At 39.1% G+C, this 19,367-nt stretch overlaps 1 protein-coding gene across 9 annotated transcripts in view; it reads left to right on the plus strand.

Moving 5' to 3' along the window:
• The window catches only part of ZNF451 (zinc finger protein 451), a 38,475-nt gene that overhangs the window by 13,608 nt on the left and 5,500 nt on the right, over positions 1 to 19,367 (plus strand). For 7 of the 9 annotated variants that reach the window (XM_027696015.1, XM_027696018.1, XM_027696016.1 and 4 more), the window contains exons 7-13: positions 365 to 491; positions 2,128 to 2,281; positions 4,246 to 4,393; positions 4,933 to 6,581; positions 7,481 to 7,615; positions 11,242 to 11,372; positions 12,520 to 12,706. In XM_027696015.1, coding sequence (XP_027551816.1) covers positions 365 to 491; positions 2,128 to 2,281; positions 4,246 to 4,393; positions 4,933 to 6,581; positions 7,481 to 7,615; positions 11,242 to 11,372; positions 12,520 to 12,706 — 2,531 coding nt within the window. The remainder of the gene's footprint in view (positions 1 to 364; positions 492 to 2,127; positions 2,282 to 4,245; positions 4,394 to 4,932; positions 6,582 to 7,480; positions 7,616 to 11,241; positions 11,373 to 12,519; positions 12,707 to 19,367) is intronic. The other 2 variants (XM_027696023.1, XM_027696024.1) reach the window with 2 other exon arrangements.

The raw sequence follows: 19,367 nt of genomic DNA on the forward strand, positions 1-19,367 counted from the left end.
CGCAACAACTGTACAAGCTACTACAAAGAAAATTAACTCCATCCCAGCCAGAACTAGTGCAGGGAGGTAAAAATAAAAAAGAAATTCCCTCTCTGGGAAATTGAGGCTTTTTTAGTTCTTGTAAAAACAGTATGGTTCCTCTGCAGACTGACCCTTGTAACAGGTAAGCTGCAGGGAGATTCACGTCTATACAAGGTATTTCAGCTGATACAGTTGATGATAGGGGAAGAGAGGAATTTTTATAGTTTAGGTTGATTGGATAAGGGTTTTTGTCCAACAGCTTCAAAAGACAGATCTTTTCTCATTTAAAAAAAACCCTTTTAACTAGATGGGATTAGTTTGTTAATTATTTCTTCCTCTCCAGGTTTGATCATTCTCCTTGTGACCCAACTGTCACGCTACGTGGACCCCCAAATAACGCTGTTGCCTGTGTGATATGCTGTGAAAGATTTTCAACCTCTCAGCAGTATAGTGATCATCTTTTATCTAAGGCAAGATCATAAGGATAAGTAACTCGCCTGACTGAATGTAGTAGAGAGTTTTCAAGATGTATGATTATGCACTGATTTTAGGTTTCTGTTTTCTTTTTTAATCCTCTTTCTCTCACCTCTCTTCTTTTAGTCTTAACACGTTTTTTTTTCTTATTCTGTTATGTTTCAAACACCTGGTGTAGCCTGACAGTATTCTCTTTAGATCTGATCATTAGATTGTACTTTTTGGCATACTTTTGAGAGGACCGTAGTCTTGAACCTTTTGTCCCTCTGTTGGTGTTGTTGAAAGGTGTTCCCTTTTTTCACATCTTCAAAACTATGAAAGATAAATGCAGCAAGTTAGGATGAAATAAGTAAAGAGAAGCAGCAGAAAGGAGATGGGGGAGGGGGGAAAGAGGCAATAGAATGAGAAAAGAAACTGGGGTGATTTATCTGTTTCCAGTCTCTCCAGTAGAGGTATTTGCTGCTACTCACTAGTTAACTTACAGAGGGAAAGGATAGCATTTGAGTTGTGATTTGAATATAAGCTAATAGTGTTGCTTTTTTGTTGTTGGTTGCTTTCTGTCTCTCTTCTGTTCATAACATGCTACTGTAAAACCTCAGTTGCATAACAGATGCTTAGCTGTTACCTTCTAGGTATGTGGTTTTATTTAGACAGTCTGGTATTGAACTGCATAATGGATAGCATTTTCAAAGTTGGATGTTTTAATAACAAATATTGTTGAGTACTCAGTCTCCAGAAGCTGTATTAAGTTCAAGGAAGTTGTAGACATTCTGAAAATCAGAATAATTTTAGCTTGTGGTAATAACTCCTGATGCATAGTCATACCTGACAAGCTTGAAAGATTGCATTGTAATTTATCCCTGCTCTTTTTCCGTTGCTTCCAAGTTGTGTGCCTGTGACATGTCCAAGGGCATTAGCAGAAGTTTGCAGCCAAGTTTGGGGAAAGGACTGACTCTTGCAGCAGGCAAGAATGAATTACTTTGGTGTGGAAGGATGGGGATATAATACTAATCAAAGCTGTGGAAGAAAGCATAAGCATATAATGAAGATTCACTGAGTGACTTACAAAGGAGCAAGCAAAAAATATCAGAAGCAAAACTGAAGGATTTTTGCCCTGGAGGCAGAGGTCCAAAGTTGATGTAGAAGGCAAGGCAGGTGGAAGGATTTGACTTTTGTAAAAGTCATGGACCTGTTAGGCTACTCTGAGGAGCAGCATTTTGAGGAATTGGAAGCTAGCAAGATCAGGGAAGAACTGACATCAGAAAGAGCAGCTGCTTTGTTGATAGAAGGAGCTTTTTCTGAGAGCCAGGGTAAAGGGACTAGCTAAGAATTGGAGCCCATAGTCCCTGGGGAAGGTGCTTGCAAGTGGTGCAAGATGGGGATGGGCAAGTTGCTGGAGTAGTAAGGACAGATGAGTTGCTGAGTTTAACAATGGAAGTTTGGCCAATCCCTTGTGTCTCCTGAGCTGAAGTGCATAGAGGTAGGCTGTAGATAAACATAGATGTGGTAGCTGAAAACCTAAAAGTTGAAAATACTACCACAGAAGGGAGAGTGGAATGGAAGGACATGAGGAGAATTGGGACTGGTTTCTTTGCTTAATTTTTTCCTAAATAGATAATTTTTCTCTTCCAGCTAAATGAAAATGATGGGCATAAAAAAGGTCTCCCTCCACAGCATATTCAGTGTTTTGCATGCCCAAACTGCTTCCTCCTTTTCACAAAAAGCGAAGAGTGTTTGCAGCATATGTCAGGAAAGAAACACTTCCTCCAGGTTTCTCAATTGAATGGTATGTTGCTACTAAGTGTACTGCTTTTAATTTCTTCTGATAATTCACCCTTATGATATGAATTGACTTATATTTTTCTGCAGTTTAAAAAAGGTTAAGGTTTTAAAGTTTGTTTTTAATGAATTGTTATTTTTCTTTTAAGGTCCTAAATGTGGTGGTTTGAAATTTGTATTTTTGTGTAGAAATGATTCCTCCATCATACTTGCTGTAATGAGAAGCCATCAGGTCTCTCATATAAGCTTCTCATCCTCCAGTGACTCTGTGCAACTGCTGTCTTGAATAAGTTTACATTTAGGATGTTGATAGAGACTTGGACCAAAACAAATAAATTTCTTTTTCAGTTCCAGTGAGACTGGCTGCGGAGTTCCTTCCCCTTACTGTACTGTCTGTAGTCTGCTTAGAGGCTATTGTCAGTGTCCTTGGCATTGCTGGTGACAAAGACCTGTGAAAATTTCTTCTCTGTATATTTACAAATTTAGCCTGGTTAGTTGGGACAGTGCTGCTGGTCTGATGGCTTGCACTGAATGCATTGCTGCTGAAGGCTGAAATACTGGTTATGTTGTGAACTGGTAACATCCTGAACCACTCAAAAGAGTTGACAGGAAATACCTGTCTGATCCTGGTCTTGAAAACAGGGTTAATGCTTGTCATAGCTACACTGACTTTTTATTTCTGACATAAGCAATAGGCATTGAAGCATTTGCTTTAATCTTAGCTAAATGGCTGAAGCAGTTGACATATAGATGGCGTTGACTTCTTATGCAGGAAGTGGCCATATTTTAGATACTGTAGGTTTCAGGATAAGCCTGTGTGGCCAAAAGGATTGATATAGTTATTTCTCATCTTCATAACTATATCTTTGGCTTCTGCCCTCCCCCAGAGTGGCTGCAGGAAGTGTGCAGAAAAGACAGGCTTTGAAGGCATCGTGCTGCAGGTTGAGTTAGTATTGCAGTCTTCATGGAAGTGACAGTCATCTGCATGGTTATATGTTCTCTTATGTATTGAAGATCTAATGTACTTTTTTTCTCAAATAGGTTATTAATTCTGAATGTGATGACTGCAGATGCTTTTAAATTCAAGTCATAGATTTTAAAAGAGATTCCTGGTGAGCTATTGCTTTGAAAAGATTAAAAGCACAAGTTAGTGGATTTTTTCTTTAGAGGTGGATAGTTCTTAGCTCAGAACAAAAAATGGAGTGCTCCAATTTTTTCTTTGCATTGGTAGGTCTTCATGATTAATAATTACCAGCATGGTCTAAGATCTGCCAGTGAAGTTCACTGAAAGGCGTAACCTCAAATTACTGCCTCCTGATCATCACATCTTACTAAACAGAAAAATCAAAGAGAATTTGCCTCCAAAGGTGCAGAACATGAACAACATTTAATCCATAAGCCATTCCCCATTCTCTTTACAATAGAATTTTTTTATTCTGATGGTATCTGTATTTAGATGTGGAGCATGTACTCTGAACAACAGAAAGTCCTGCATCTAAGAATGTAAGAATTAACACTAAGGATGGGAAAGAGAGAAAGAGATGGTCAGAGTATGTGGGAACTTGTTAAATGAATTGTGTGCTTTTTTTTTTTAAGCACTCTGTGGCTTAAAAGAAAATTATATGTGGTAAGAGTAGACAGATGGTCATAGATGGAGTGGAAGAAGGTCAATAAAAACCTTTCTAAGGGACATATCTGACCTGATGTTGTAGAAGAGGAAAAGGGAAGTAGAGTCAGTCACTGAGTATGAAAAAGCAAGATCCAAACAGATTCAGAAATGAGATTGTCACAGAAATTTAAAAAATTCAGTCTTTTTAGTTAAAGCTTCCATAGCACAGTTACTGTGGGCCAGCTGACACAGGATAATTTGCTTTCTGAACCGTGTGACAAACAAGTAACAACAGTAACTATGTCATCAGAGAGCTGAAATACTTTGAAAGAACTTGCACTTTCTACCATTCCATTTTATAGATGAAATGAAGACTGGCCATCCTTTACCTTTTCCAACCTATGCGAAGAACCTTCTGATATCTCTGTGCAAAGAGGTCCCCTTCCAAGTGAAGTGTATATCCTGCTGCAAGATACTACGCTCACATATGGAATTAACGGCTCATTTCAGGTTTGTGAAAGACAGCTGCCTTTATAATGTGAACACTCACAGATCAGTGACAGATAGGCAGATGTGTTTTTAGTGCTCCTAGTGGATTTCTAGGCAAGTAGGGCCATCTGAATGTTGACTTCCTGAGTAAATTATCAAAAATGTGCCTTCCTTCATGTCTTTTACCCCACACTGCAGAATGCTGATCAATGTCACGATCCTTTTCGTATTTTCTGTAACAGAACAACAGAACTTGATGTCTGTTCCGCTGTTTGTAAGTTGACAGTGTTTGATTTTGAAAACGTACAGAGTCAACAACATAACCATCAGTCTTAGTGCTGGCTTTGGAAATTAGCACCTAATTCTCTTTAAAGTGCAGAGACCAGATACACATTGCATGGTTTCGTTAGCAAGCTATTGGATGGGTTAAAGTATACAGAGGACACTATTTCCGTGCACTGGTTGCTGTAGCTACTAGGTAATATTTCGAAGTACATCTGAAAGTTTAAAAATGTTTCAGGTTATGATATAACTTCTTTATGTTTTTTAATCCGCTCTAGAATGCGTTGTCATAATTCTGGGCCTGTGGCACTGTCAAAGAAAAGCATCTCCCAAGTTGCAGAGATATTTAAAACAAACGGTTACTGTGAGAACTGTGATGAACTGTTTGCTAATAAGAATCAGATAACCCAACATAAACAAACCACTCAACATAACGTTAGAGTTTTTACTACAATGGAAGAGTCCATCTTGATGTTCTGTCATATCAATGGAAAACAGAAAAATCAGTCTTATTTGTGCCATATTGTGGATCGGTCAAGACCACTGCTTAAAAGACATTTGACTTCAAATGAGTCTGCCAGTAAAATGGGGTGTACACCTTCAAAAAGGAAGAGTGATTTAAAAGATAACAATGAAGATAATGTAGCAAACCAAAGTCAAGGTAGTGCTTGCAAAGTAAAAGCCTGGTTTTGTGAATGCCTTCAAAAGTTTTTTACAGAAGAGTTAGTAGAAAATCACATTTTATCAGCAAATAGGATCTGTCACAAGTGCGCTGTGTGTGGAAAGCTTGCTGAAAATTCAAGCATTATCCGCCTCCATATGAGTCGATTTCATGGAGGAGCTCACTTGACTAATTTTCTTCTCTGGTGCAGAGCATGTTCTGCAGATCTTAGAGAAGAGGATATTATGGGACACATAACTGAATTTCATGGTGGACATAGTTACTATTATGAGCAAGATGTAGAAGATGAACCTATGCCATGTGCTTCTGACACAGCGTGCATTTCTGCAGGTGAAGATAAAGACTGCATTTCTAGCCCTATGGAAGTCTCCCCTGAAAGAAGTCCTATTGCAGGAAAATGGCAGTGCCGCATTTGTGAGGAGATGTTTGAGTCTGAAGACAGCGTTAAACAACATTGCATGTCCTTAGAAAGCCATGCATTTCACAGGTACTCCTGTGGCTTATGCAGAAATCACTTTCGGAAAGTAGGAACACTGGAGCGGCACTTCCAAGAGCATCGTAATCAGGAGACACGGACTAAATATTTCTGTGGCCTTTGTGGTCATCTCTACTTTGACACAGAAGAGGAATTTCTAATCCATTATACAGAGATTCATAGCACAGACTATACATTTGTGCCTGAGCAGATGGAAGTATCAATAAAAAAAGAGGAGGACTTCCTCCCAGTCGAAGAAGGAGACCTTTTAACCTGTGGTTGCCGGACAACTTATGTCTCCAAAATAAACAGGAAAAAAGATAATGAGAATTGTCAGAAAGCCATGCTGGAAAAAGGAAACTTATGGTTTCGATGCTGCTTGTGTTCTGCAACGGCACAGAATATTGCTGATTTGAAGAATCATCTCAAGAGTCACACGTCACTGAAACCTAAGGGAGAGATGTATGTCGTTAGATGTGCTGCATGCAACAAAAACTTTAATGACCTTTTCAGTGCACATCAACACTATCACATGAAACACTGCTTCTTGCAGAAACCTGATATATCAAGTCTTGCATCGGAATCAGAAAACACAGTATTCAAGTTCACAGCAAGTGGGGCTTGTCAGGTCAGAAAACCTCACAGGCTACAATTTCAAGCATCTCCATCGAAAACTCAGGACAGACCACAGTTGTCTCCTCTGCAGAGACCAATAGAGCAAAGGAAAGAAAACAATGAGGACTCGACACACGCTGAAGAACTTAGTGAAAGTATGTAGAAAACTACTTTCAACATTAGAAAAATATTATTGTCTTTAACAGACTGTTTCAGTGTCAGTCCTGAGACTGAAACATTTAGTTTTCTAATTAGTTTGGATCATAATTTGGTGTTAAAAGGAAGAGGACAATCAGGGACCTCAGTTTGAGATGCAATGCATGGAAATCTAAAAGTGATCTATAATACACATTCAAGAGAAACTTGTATAAATATTTATGATCCTGGTAGTGCTTTCTGTGTGGGCAGTCCTATTATATCACCATCTCCTCAGTTTTCTTAGCTTGCCAAAAAGCACTATCTGCTGAGAATTTATATTCTCAGTATGTAGTGTGTTTTTTTTTTCCTTGAACATGCAATTTTTTTTTTAAGTTCATGATCGCTTCTAAGAATGACATCAAGTATGCTGAAGGTGTACTTTGTGTTCAGAAGTTGAAAGTGTTTCTTAATTACTGGTGGTGTCATAATACTTTTGATTAAGAAGTTGACCTTTATGTTACATGTACAGCAAAAAGTACATACGTAACGTTTTACATGCATGTAAGCAACGGAATGTCACAGAGACTTGCCATAGTTGGGGGTGCACAGTTGAATATTAAATGGACTATTAAAATGTCTTGGTGCAGGACAACAAGCTTTCTGTGCTTACCACAAAACTATCCAGCTCTACACCATCATATAGCCAGAATCTGCTATTATGTCTGATTTGTGCATGATTAAATGCTAATTCAGTTGATTTTAAAATCTATGCAGTTGCCAAATAGGACCATGTTTTGTAACTTTGCTTACGTAACTGCTGAATACATGAATTTTCAGAAGTGTGTCTCAAGTTGATGTGTGTTAATTGACCAGAAAGTCAGGTGAATTTTAAATGTGTTTTTTATGCTGTTGATAGATGGTGATCTTCCTGATCTTGACTACCTGAGTACCATGACTCACATTGTGTTGGTGGATCTGGACAACTGGGGAAGCTTTTTCACACAGCTGCCAGCTAACCTGAACCAAGGGACATTTATCTGGGGCTTTCAAGGTAAGAAATGTTTGAAGGAAATTGGAAGATAAGATTAACAAGTCTACACATTTACTTGAGCAGAGATTCCTTGAATCTGAGAAAATGAACAGGAGCAAGCAGCCACTAAAGCTTCTTAAGTTGCTGTGTCACAGGCACCATGTAACAGAAATGTTCTTGAACTTCTTAAACTCAGTCTTAACCTCCACTGCTCTTACTATTTTTTGTAGAATATTGTTCCAGAATTCTGGCTTCCCTGATAACTTCCTTAAACTGTATCATATTAGTTTTCATAATTATCAGGACAGTCATAATACTCAGATATTACTTTAACTCCCAAGTCCTTCTTATAATGCTGCTGCCCTTTTTTATTTTTTACTTCTAGAAGGCATGATTTTGCATTCTTAGACTTACTAAATTTAGTTTAGTACAGGGTGATTGATGGAACTCACATTGTCATGAGTTTCACAGAATCATAGAATGGTTTGGGTTGAAAGGGAAAATGATCATATCATTTTGCAGAGTCTGCCAATAGCATTCCTTTACCTTGATACTTTTGCTTACCTGACTGGTTTTGAACCAACTTCTTGGCCACCTCATGGTTTTTCTACTGGTTTTCTCTGTATCTGCCTTTATAGTTATTTTGCCTGTAGTACCTTGAATTCTTCAGTAAAGTCTAGATAAGGGATGTTTTCAAAATATTTATTGCATCATCCTAACAGACTTGTAGGAATTGTTAGGTATGTTTTATACTTGGTAAACACCATTGCATTGCACTTCTTTGCTTAGTGTTTTTGAGTATCTCTTCCTTTAAAAGATAATCAAGAACATCCTGAAAGCTGAGAGTTGTCATGCTGCTCAGATTGGACAGAAAGGCCTGTTGATGCCTGGATCAGTTTTTTCCCCCTCTTAGAAACAGGTTTTCCTGTTAGCTGATGAAGGCAGAGCAAGTATGGCTATTATTGTAAAGTGTTAGTTGTTCAAACAGTCATCTGTGCTCCTGGACCTGTAGTCTAATATCTGGTTGTTAGGAGTTCTGGGAACGAATCCTCTGGTCTTCCCTGTTAAAGCAGGCTATGCTCCTGAGTTTTGTGTTCTGCTCAGGCATTACTTCTGTATCACTGCCTGTATTACCATTGTCTAGCCCTTGGCCTTTCTGTAACAGCATTCCTGTGCACATGAAAGCCACATAAAATTGTGATTTATATCATAGAATCATAGAATGCTAAGGGGTTGGAATGAACTTTAAAGATCATCTATTATAAAGAATTACTTAATTAAGAAAAATTTTTCAGTTATGTCAAACTTTCCCCATGTGAATTCAGACACTGGCTTTCAGTCATACTTTGTTATTCTGTCTAATTTACTTGAAACTAGTTTGTCTTCAATTGACTTAAGCTTGTTGTTATGACTTCTGTGCTATTACTATTTTCCAAGGTTAAAATGCTGTTTTGATTCAGTAAGAAAAAATTGTTTGAACCCAGGGATGTCTGAGCTGTATTGTTGTCAGAAATTTCTCTTCTCTGACTTAAGAAGAAATAATCATAGTACAATCTTAGTGTTACTAGTCTGTTGTCAAGAACTTCTAGTAATAACGATACTCTTACCGAAAGGTACCTTTGTGCTAGTTAAGACTTTGTGCCCAGAGATGTTCCAAACACAGGTGCCTGATGGCACAGCACAGCACATATTAGCACCACTCAATTTCTTACTTTCAGACAGGTTCACTGCATGCACACTGCCTCCTGGGAATGGCCCCTGATGCACCTGAATGGAAAAAACATGCTAAAGAGTTACTTGTGATTAAAAAGGGCCATATTCATATTAGAGAAGAATTTAGCAGTTTATTAGTGACAATTATATTGTTTTGGAGCCTGGGAGCACTAAGTCTCCCAGGCACATCTGGACTTATTGTTGTAGATACCCTCTCATAATAATAATGATTTACTCAGTTACTTGAGGCATGCTAGTCTTGTTTGTTTAGCCTATGAAAATATAGCAACATCCTTGTCTCTTCTATTTTTTCCTTCATTTCCCAAGCAACATTTCTGAATTTTTTAATTATTATTTTTATATGATAAATCTGCATAATTTCTGTTATTCCTATTGCTAGTACAAGCTTTGCTTTGAGTTCTTCCATTGTATTGTCCAGACTTTGCATGGTTTCTGTCTTCAGATACTCAGTTGTTTTCATCCATTTGTCAGCTAACAAAATAAAGAGACTAAATACAGTTCTGTCATTGTTTTCAGTTGTCCTGGTCAAATGCTTATGTTGTACATTTATGTAGCCAAACCATAGGTTTGGTGATTACAAGTCTTTCCCAAATAGCAGTGACTGAGGCTGTCACAACAGATTAGAACAAGTTGCAAATAGCATTTTTTTGTCATGGACAGATACCACTAAATCATTTCTGTGTGGACTCTTAATAAATCTTTATCTTTGAGATCATTTTTTATACCTTCTTCTTGCCATTAGGCTGGAAAGGGTGAAAAAACCCCAGGAGAAATCTACTGAGGAATGCTTTTGTTTGTTGGACTGGGAGTGGCCATGTTGACATACACCATCCTCTGCAGCCTGTGTACTTGAGCCTTAGTTTCCCATGTCCTCAAGTGAAGTGCCACCAATGACTGCTTTCATTTTTCATTCAAAATCCTTTCTTACATCCAGCCACTCTATCAGCTGGCAGATAAAGCAACACTTTTTCCTTCCCTTTGCAGACCCATTATTTCTTAGCAATTGGGAACATTATGAATTTTTTAGTTGCTCTCTTCAAATTGTCCTTTCATTTGTTTGCCTTTTTATGGTATCATAGTAACTGCAAGCTACTCTGGTTTTACCTCTCTTCTTGAATGACTTCCTGCTTCTTTCCCTTGCAACTTGTTTCAGCCTGGTATTGGTTTTATCTGTAGCAAACACTTTACTCAGCTCGTCTTTATTATCCAAATATTTTCTTAGCCAGTAACTACATGTTTTAGGATACCGTTGAGAAAATTTCTGCACTTTTTCCCCAGTTGTAGCTTGATTTTGCTTTCCTTGACTGCATCCAAGGGTTTATTAGGACTCTAGCATTTGTTTCAGCTGTTGTTCCAGTTCTTGGACCTTCTTTTTAAAGAGTTCTGATATGTGATGTGTTAGTCAGGCATAGCGTATATACATATATATATATATAGCATATATCTGTAACTCCTGCAGTACAGGTTTCCCTAAGAGAAGCAGTTCTGTTACTTGTACTATGTTCCCGGAGTTCCTCTGCTTCTGCACATTAACCATAACTGTGCTTCAAACTGGAAAAAAACCCCACATCCCTGAGTCTAAAAGCACATGATATCTAGAAGATAAGTTTTTCAGAATTAGAACAAAAAAATCATACAAAATTGAATGGGTAGTATCAGGCTAGCTACTTTTTTGTTGTTGTTGTTGTTTTCTAACTAAAGAACAAGGGGGTTGGGGGGATTTTGGTTATATGGATTTTTTTTTTAGCTTTCACATTGGTCAAAATAAATTCTGCCTTTAAAGACAGATTTATCTTTGCTTTTGCTCTCTTGCACTCTTAATTTATAGAGATGTGTTTGCCCAAACCCATGGTTTGTTTGTTTTTCATGTTTGGGTTTTTTTATTATTAATTTTATTCCTCTTCACTGTTTAGGAGGATACAGTAACTGGAAACCTCCAGTGCAGTGCAAAATTTACAATTATCTTAAGAGGATTGGATGTTTCTTTCTTCATCCACGTTGCGGTACCAGAAGAGAAGCAGCAGACTTTGCTCTCTGTGTTCATGTAAGTTAGGGCATGCTGTCTTTATTGCTATGTCTCTGTACCCAGAGGAGAGTGGCAGATGATATCAGCTATTGGTGTTAAATACTAATTGCAGGTGAGATTCTTAGATTCTTTTCATGATACTTATGTGTCCACTATAAAGAATGATAAACCTGTCACTGGATTGAGTGGAGGCAGACAATTGAGAAGTGATTTAAAAGTTAGCCCAAATAGGACATCAGTCTGTTGTGGAGAAGAAGGAGAGCTGCTTAGGGAACACAGAATAAAAAAACCCTACAATTCTTACAGTTTCTCTTTGACTCCTGCCTCTCTCTCCAAGTAGTCCAAATGTTGGGCCATCTTTACAATGGAGTTGAATGGGTGCCAGTTTCACAGATGCTGTTGAGCTGACAAGCAGTGCCTCTGTTCAGTAGACCTTGGACTTTGGCAGGGTTGGGGATGTGCAGGTGAAAGACAGGAACCTGGGATACCATGGGGACTTAGGTTCTTTATGTAGAATCATAGAATCATTAAGGTTGGAAAAGACCTTTAATATCATCAAGTCCTATCATGAACCCAGCATTACCACTGTGTTCACCACTAAACTGTAAGTGCCATACCCACAAAATTTTTGATCACTTCCAGGGATGGTGACTCCACCACTTCCCTGGGCAGCCTGTTAAAATGCTTGACAACCCTTTCAGTGAAAAAAATTTTGTAATATCTAACCTAAACCTCCCCTAGTTCAGCTTGATGCCATATAGTGCTTTATCAGTTAGATAAAACTACTAATATCTAATTATATAAGCACATTTTGCAACAGTGGTTTTATGTTACATTACACTTTCTATGTTATTCTTAAAATGCTCTGCACAGATGACTTACTTTATGTGGAGATTGTTCTAAAATGTTGCTTTTTAGGAATTTGTTCCATACTCTGTACTGTTCTGGTAGCCATTACCTGTATCTGTTATTGTATGTAGAGAAGAAATGCAGGATCAAACTGTTGAAACGGTACCTTTCACAGTGGTATAATGTGGCTTGGATCATAAAAGCAGGAGTAAATTGCTGTAGAAAGCAGTGAAGACCTATCTTGCACAAAGCTAACCAAATGCCACGAGAGAAAAACATGATCTCAGTTCAACACTTGTCATTTGTTTCCCTACAGGCTGGTCGTCTGGATGAGCACCTGCCCAAGCAAATTCCTTTCACTGTACTTTCTGGAGACAAAAGCTTCCTGGAACTGGAAAACCAATTTAAGATGACCCAGCGGTCAGCTTGCATCCTAAATCCTCACCACATTGAAGGAGACATGATGTGTGCCTTGCTAAACAGCATTTCAGATACCACAAAAGGTAGAAAGTAAATATTAAACACAATTCTTCCAGTAAACTGATAGTTCTTTCCAATAAAAGACTTGAATCCTTATGCTGGTAACACAAGCTGTTGCTTGATGCTTCTTGCATTGTACTAGAATTTCAATGAAATATAGATCAGAAAACCATTTTGCTTGGAGCAAGTTTTGAAACTAGACTTAATTAAGCATTTTTATTCAACATAACAAACTCTGTCATCCCTGTATTCTTTATTATAGCGAGAGACAAACTGTTGTTTGAGTCTGAACACTCCTTTCTAGTTAAAGAGAAGCTCTTTAGAGTATTCTTGTGTGTGCATTTGTCAATTTGTACTCAAATCTGCTTAGCTTGATTTGTTCTGGGTCCGAAACAAATGTGACCCTGCTAGAGCATCATTATTTCTCAAAATATTTCTACCTGTTTTAACTCTGATTGTCCTCTTGGCTACTTCCTGTTATTTGACAATTGTCTTCACTGGCACATGAGTCACACATTCATTTGGAAAAAAAAAAATTCACTGGATGTTTTGAAGTTCTCTAAAATGCCAGATTCTAATGACACACTAAAACGATCACATTGGTTTTATATGGGATAATCAAAGGTGACTGAGCCAGCTCATTTTCATGCAAAGGATACCAGAGCTGAGTTTTAATACTTGTCAGTATTTTAAAATATTTTGATATTTTCCTAGAAGACCTGACATTTCTCTGTAGACATGTTATTGCTTTTCCTGGCTCTTGTTTTATTTTTGTGGGGCTGTAAATTGTGGGCATATTACAGAAAGCTGTTTCTGAATTAGCCATAACCTTTTTCTGAAAAAATACACTGCTAGTCCTGATACAGGTTTGTGAGAGCCATCACATTAAAGTGGAGTGAATGGTGAATTGGTGTTGATTGAATAAAGGGAAAAAGAAAGATAGGATAATAGTTTCCTGAAAAAAATTGCTTGTGGTGAGCTGGAATTGATTTATGTGCTTTTGATACAGAAAAGGTGCTTATAGACTTTTCTGGCCACCTCACGCATTTGCTGATCTAGATTTTTCAGCTGGATAATGGAGATATGATTCCCAGCCAGAATCAGCCATACCAGTAAAATTCCTTGGTGTAATTAATTACAGAATTGTCACTTTCATTAGTGCAGTTCATTTTTTCAAGGAGGAGGGGTTATCCATACAGCTACACCTCCCCTGGTATCAATAGAGGCTGGGGGATGAACTGATTGACATCAGCCCTGCTGAGAAGGACTTGGGGGGCAGTGCTGGTGAATGAGAGGCTGGACATGAGCTGGCAATGCGTGCTCACAACCCAGAAAGCCAACTGTATCCTGGGCTGCATCACAAGAAGCATGGCCATCAGGTCAATGGAGGGGATTCTGCCCCTCTACTCCACGCTCTTGAGATCCCACCTGGAGCACTGCATCCTGTACTGGGGTCTCCAGCACAGGAAGGACACGGATCTGTTGGAGCGAGTCCAGAGAAGGCCACAAACATGATTAGAGGGCTGGAGCACCTCTTCTAGGAGGAAAGGCTGAGAGTTGGATTTCTTCAGCCTGGAGAAGGGAATGCTTCAGGTGACCTAAGTTCAGCCTGTAGGGCTGATGGGGAGGGACTTTTTACAAGGTCGTAGAGTGATAAGACAAGGGGGAATGGCTTTAAACTGAAAGAGTGTATGTTTAGAATAGGTATTAGGAAGAAAATCTTTACTCTGAGGGTGGTGAAGCACTGAGTGGTGGTTTTCCAATGAAACTGTGGATTCCCCATCTCTGGAAGCATTCAAGGCCAGGTTGAATGGGGCTTTGAGCAACTTGGCCTAGTGGAAGGTGTCCCTGCAGAGGACTTAGAACTAGATGATCTTTAACGTCCTTTCCAATTCTATGTTTCTATGCATTATTGCATTCCCAGTACAACTGTTTTTTGTAGAGTATATTGAAATGTCTAGCTTGATCTCTTCTAATGTAATTATAGCTGTATAACTGTAAATTAATGTGGACGGCTCTTTTTGCTTTGTGATCTTTGTATATTTTTTGGGAGGAAGTGTTGGAAGAGAGCTGTAAGCAGTTGATTTAGCCTGTACAGGCTTCATTTCTTGTACAGTTTGTTGTGCAACTTAAGGTATGAGACAGCGAAGATAGGGGAATGACTGTTTTGCTATATAAGGGTACTCTGGCTCCCTGCCTAGGTAGTTTTGCTGTTATAGCTTTATTCACCAGTGTATACTGACTCAGAGGTGATGGCTTAGATCTAACCCTTTTCTGTGTATAAATGATACTCAAGTATTTTTTTTTTTTTTATATTGATCTTGCTTTTGGAAGTCTCCTAATTTAACCGTTCTTTCAATGTCCTTTACTAAGTTAATATTTAATTTACTGTTATGGTGATTGGCACTACTCAGGGGCCACAAACCTTAACTTGCTGGCTGGCTGATCATTGTGCATTCCACTTAAGTTATTTGTGTGGTCACTATTAAAAAAAAATTATCTTTGAGCAGAAAAGTGATGGAATGGCACATGATTCCTTTGACTGTTGGGATTCCCTAGCAAACTTGTAAGAAACAGAAATGTCTTGAGTGATCCTTGGTCCCCTTTTTCAAGTATAAGTCAATGTCAGCAGGGCGGGACCTGACAGCAAGAGCTGCCTTTGTCTCCTCTTCCTGTATTAAAACAGAACATTAGAAAATTCACTTTTGGTAACAGCCCTATATTTGCTGCATAGTGGGATGATGTTGTTACCAAGAGTTTATAAAGTTTGTCTTTAAAAAGATAAAGCCACTGCATAGTACACACAGTGTGTGGCTCAGCAGCATCAGCCATCATTTCCAAGTCTTAGTGTGGCAAGACCAGTGCTGGAGAGTTGAGATGGAAAGTTGTACAGTGTATCATAGGCTGGTATAACTTGTTACAGAAATGCAGCTGACTACAAGGAAATGTAAACAAGAATTGCTTGCTTTGTGACTTTCTCAAGCCTATGGCTATTATTCTGGAGGGAGAAATAAGTTAGAAACACTTAGGACAGAGAATCATGTTGAAAAATATAAGGCCATTGTTGGTATTGGATGAGCTGCAAAACGAAAAACCTGTTTTCCTGAATCACCTTCACAGAGTTATCATTAGCTTTGGAGCAGCTGGGTTGTGTTTGAATGTGGCAATCTGACAGGTGCATCTTGTGAACCATTTTACCATGTCAGCAGAACTGCTGTGGGAACTGTGGTACGTGTATTCATTTTAAAATAAATAAAAATAAAAGCTCCTGCATATGTTGCAATAGGATATCAACCATACGTTACTTTAGGTGACCCTTGGTTGTAGCAGATGCATGAATTCCCTTTGAGACATGAAAAGAGTAGGCAAGAGATATAATCTTATTTGTTCTCTTCTGCTGCTAACCCTGAGTTCATAAATGCAGAAGGTTTTTGCTTTTATGCTGAAGGCACAAGACATGATGGGAGCTTAATGCATGTTAATCAAGTGGTTTGGGGAGTGCAGAAGGGAAGAGTTTTCAATGTCTCCCTTTGTAACGAAAAATTTGTAGCACGCAGAAAAACACCATTATTCAATTATCTGTCTTGATGATATCATGTGTCTTGAAATTACAGCTTATACTTTTAATGAGCACTGGTCAGTGTTGAGGGCAAACCTGATGGTAGGTTAGGGGTTGTCATACCCGTCCAGGCACTGGCAGGAATGCCACAACTTCTTGGTTGACAAGGTATTTTTGTGTAAGTGGATGGCTTTAGCTTAACTGTATTTCTCACAGTCATATTCAAATGAGATCCTTTAGTGACTGAGCTCTTATGTGAAACAGACTCTTTTTAATAATAAGAGGAGCATATTTTCTGGAGTATTTCTTGTCCTTTCTTTTGAAGAGCCAGTCTGTCTCATGAGCCTGTCAAAAGCAGTAGTGTAGTGATGTAGTATGTTGTCTGCCAAATAGCCACTGCACTTATTTCAGTGTCCCATAAGGTATGTTTCCACTGTGCTCAAGTGGAGTTGTCAGCCTGCATCTTCAATCTGCTGCTATTAATTGAAGTGTTTAAGTACTACCAAATGCAGCTTCTGTGACTTGTTATATTTGGAAGAGCAGGATTTCAGTTCATTTTGATAAATCCTGCTAAGCTTCCTAGCTCCCACTCCCCCCAAAATCTTTTGGTTTATATACAGCCTACAAAAGAATTTAAGAGGATGTAAGAATTACTTTATAGAAGACATTGAGAGTAGTTGCTTGCCTTTTCCATGGTCAAGATTTTCATGGGTGCTGAGGTCCAATATGAATGCATCTGTCACCAGTCTGTGCTTTTTCCAAATGTTCAGTTAAAACAAACTGCAGATGACTAAAGATAGGTCACAGCTTCTAGCCCCCACTTCCCAAAGAAACTGAATGTGAAAGGTATGAACACCTGCACTGTGATGCACCATGAATGAATTATAGTTACTGTAGTAAGAGTCTATTCCTTTATTATAGCAGCCATAGCCTATTGCAGTAGGGAGTGATAAGAAAGTCACCCTTCAATTGTAACCTTGTGTTTAGCTACAACAGGAAGTTACTATTGCTTTTGGTATGTCAGTGGCATTTCTTGTGTGCGTCTTTGAATGTATGTATATGCCCTATGGAGAAAGCAATATATTGAGACCTAAGATAATGAGTCTGAACAATAACTGTAACCAAGTGGATGAAGTGAGAAGACTTCACCGATCAGATAATACAAAGAAATCCTCGAGGTTTATTTTAATCTTGTCGTGAATTTGAGGTGTCTAAGATGAAGGTTAAATGAAACTCTTAGTGACCATCATGATATTGCCCACAGTTTCCAAGAAATGGAATTGGAGGAGAGTGAAGAATTGAGAGCTTTATTTTTAGTTGTGCTACACTTGAATGAACAGATGAATGACCACTGTGGGGAGAGATACATACAAAGAGTGAAGCTTTGGGTTGCGTGGAGGAAGAGAGGTCTTGTGTGATTGTGAACCCTCAGCAGGGAGTAGCTGTATTTGCATTTACTGATGATGTTACCTTCATGAAGAAGCAGATTAGAGAAGTAAGTACTGGGAAGGAGTATGTGGGGAGGATCCTCTAGGGACACAGTAAAGAAGGAATAAAGAAAAGGATTCTAGAAGCCAAGGGAGCAATATTTTAAAGGTAACGTAGTTGCTCATACCAAACATCATTGCTAACAAAGGTTTTGAGGTATTGATTGTAAGGTTTTGGCTAAGTAGTTACTAGGATCCTGAATGAGGTAACAAATTATATCCTTAAAGTAGCACTAAAACTCCAGACACCTGCTGTAAGAGGAAAAGGGTCAGTGGTTGGAGAGACAGTGAGTTAAGTGGGACGTGAATGTCACAGTACATTGGGATGGGAAAGAGGTAGGTGAGATTGGGAATTACTGAAAAGACTAAGAGAAGGAGCATTGCAGGAGAGAGAAGTGAAGGTGGGGATGTGAAACTGCACAATGGAATAGACAGAGGAGGTGTGTTGTGTGGCAAGGGAACAGGATGAAGGCTTGGGAAGGGAAATCAAGTCCCTGGTGAGAAACAGGAACTGGTAAACCTGATGGAAGTTTTTAAAGGGATGGTGGTAGCTGGGGAGGTTGCAAGAGAAGAGAATTAGATATAGTGGTAAATTATCCTGAGCTGTGTGGGCAACTAATCCAAATTCAACCTGTGGCGCTTTGATGGCAGGACAGTGGGTGGCGCTTGCTTTCTGTGAATGTTACCAGTCTCTTCCCAGAATAGGTTTCTATGAGAGACTCATAAAACATTTGCTTCCGTCTATAGGCTTAATCTTTTTAATCTCTGAGCTTTATATTCCTCCAGAGTTTGCCTTCCTGTTTTCTCATTCTTGCAGCAGGAATATGTCCATATATCAGGACAGTAGTGAGCAGTAGGATTTCTTTTGAGACAACAGGTATAGTCAGAGGTTGTTAACTTATGTTTATTTAATAAAATGTACTAGCAAAGAGGGTCTATCTTAAGATCTCTTGGCTCTGAAACTGGGCAACGGATTTTCCTCTGACCCCAGAGGAGTTGGGAGCCTGTAGCATGTGCTGAGCATTTTGACAAGAGAGACAGGATGTGTCTGATTCCTCAAAATTAAACATTCCTCGTCAGAAGATGCCAGCAGTGCCAGGAGTATATGCTGATGAAGTGTGGGCTGGATGAGACAACTGAGATGGATTGAAAACTGGCTGAATGGCCAGACCTGGAACATGGTGAGTTCAGAGGGGGGCCAGGAACCACCTGTGTACCCCAGGGGTCTGTACTGGGTCCGGTCCTGTTTAATGTCCATTAATGACCTAGATGGTGGGGCAGAGTGTCCCCACAGTAGGTCTGCTGATGACACAAAAATTGGGAGTGCCAGTTCCTACACCAGGGGATTGTGCTGCTATCCAGAGGAACCTTGACAGGGGGGAGAAGTGGGCTGACAAGAACCTCATGAAGTTCAACAAAGGGAAGTGCAAAGTTCTGCACCTGGGGAGGAATAGCCCCAAGCATCAATATATGTTGACCAGGAGTCAACCAGCTGGGAAACAGCTTTGCAGGAAAGAACCTGGGAGTCCTGGTGGACATGAGCCAGCATTGTGCTCTGGTGGCTCAGTACCTTGGGCTGCATTAGGAAGATTGTTGCCAGCAGGTTGAGGGAGGTGATCCTTTCACTCAGTAGGGTCA

This window comes from Neopelma chrysocephalum, unplaced genomic scaffold (assembly GCF_003984885.1).
Source record: "Neopelma chrysocephalum unplaced genomic scaffold, ASM398488v2 Primary Assembly neopelma1_104, whole genome shotgun sequence".
Lineage (NCBI taxonomy): Eukaryota > Metazoa > Chordata > Aves > Passeriformes > Pipridae > Neopelma > Neopelma chrysocephalum.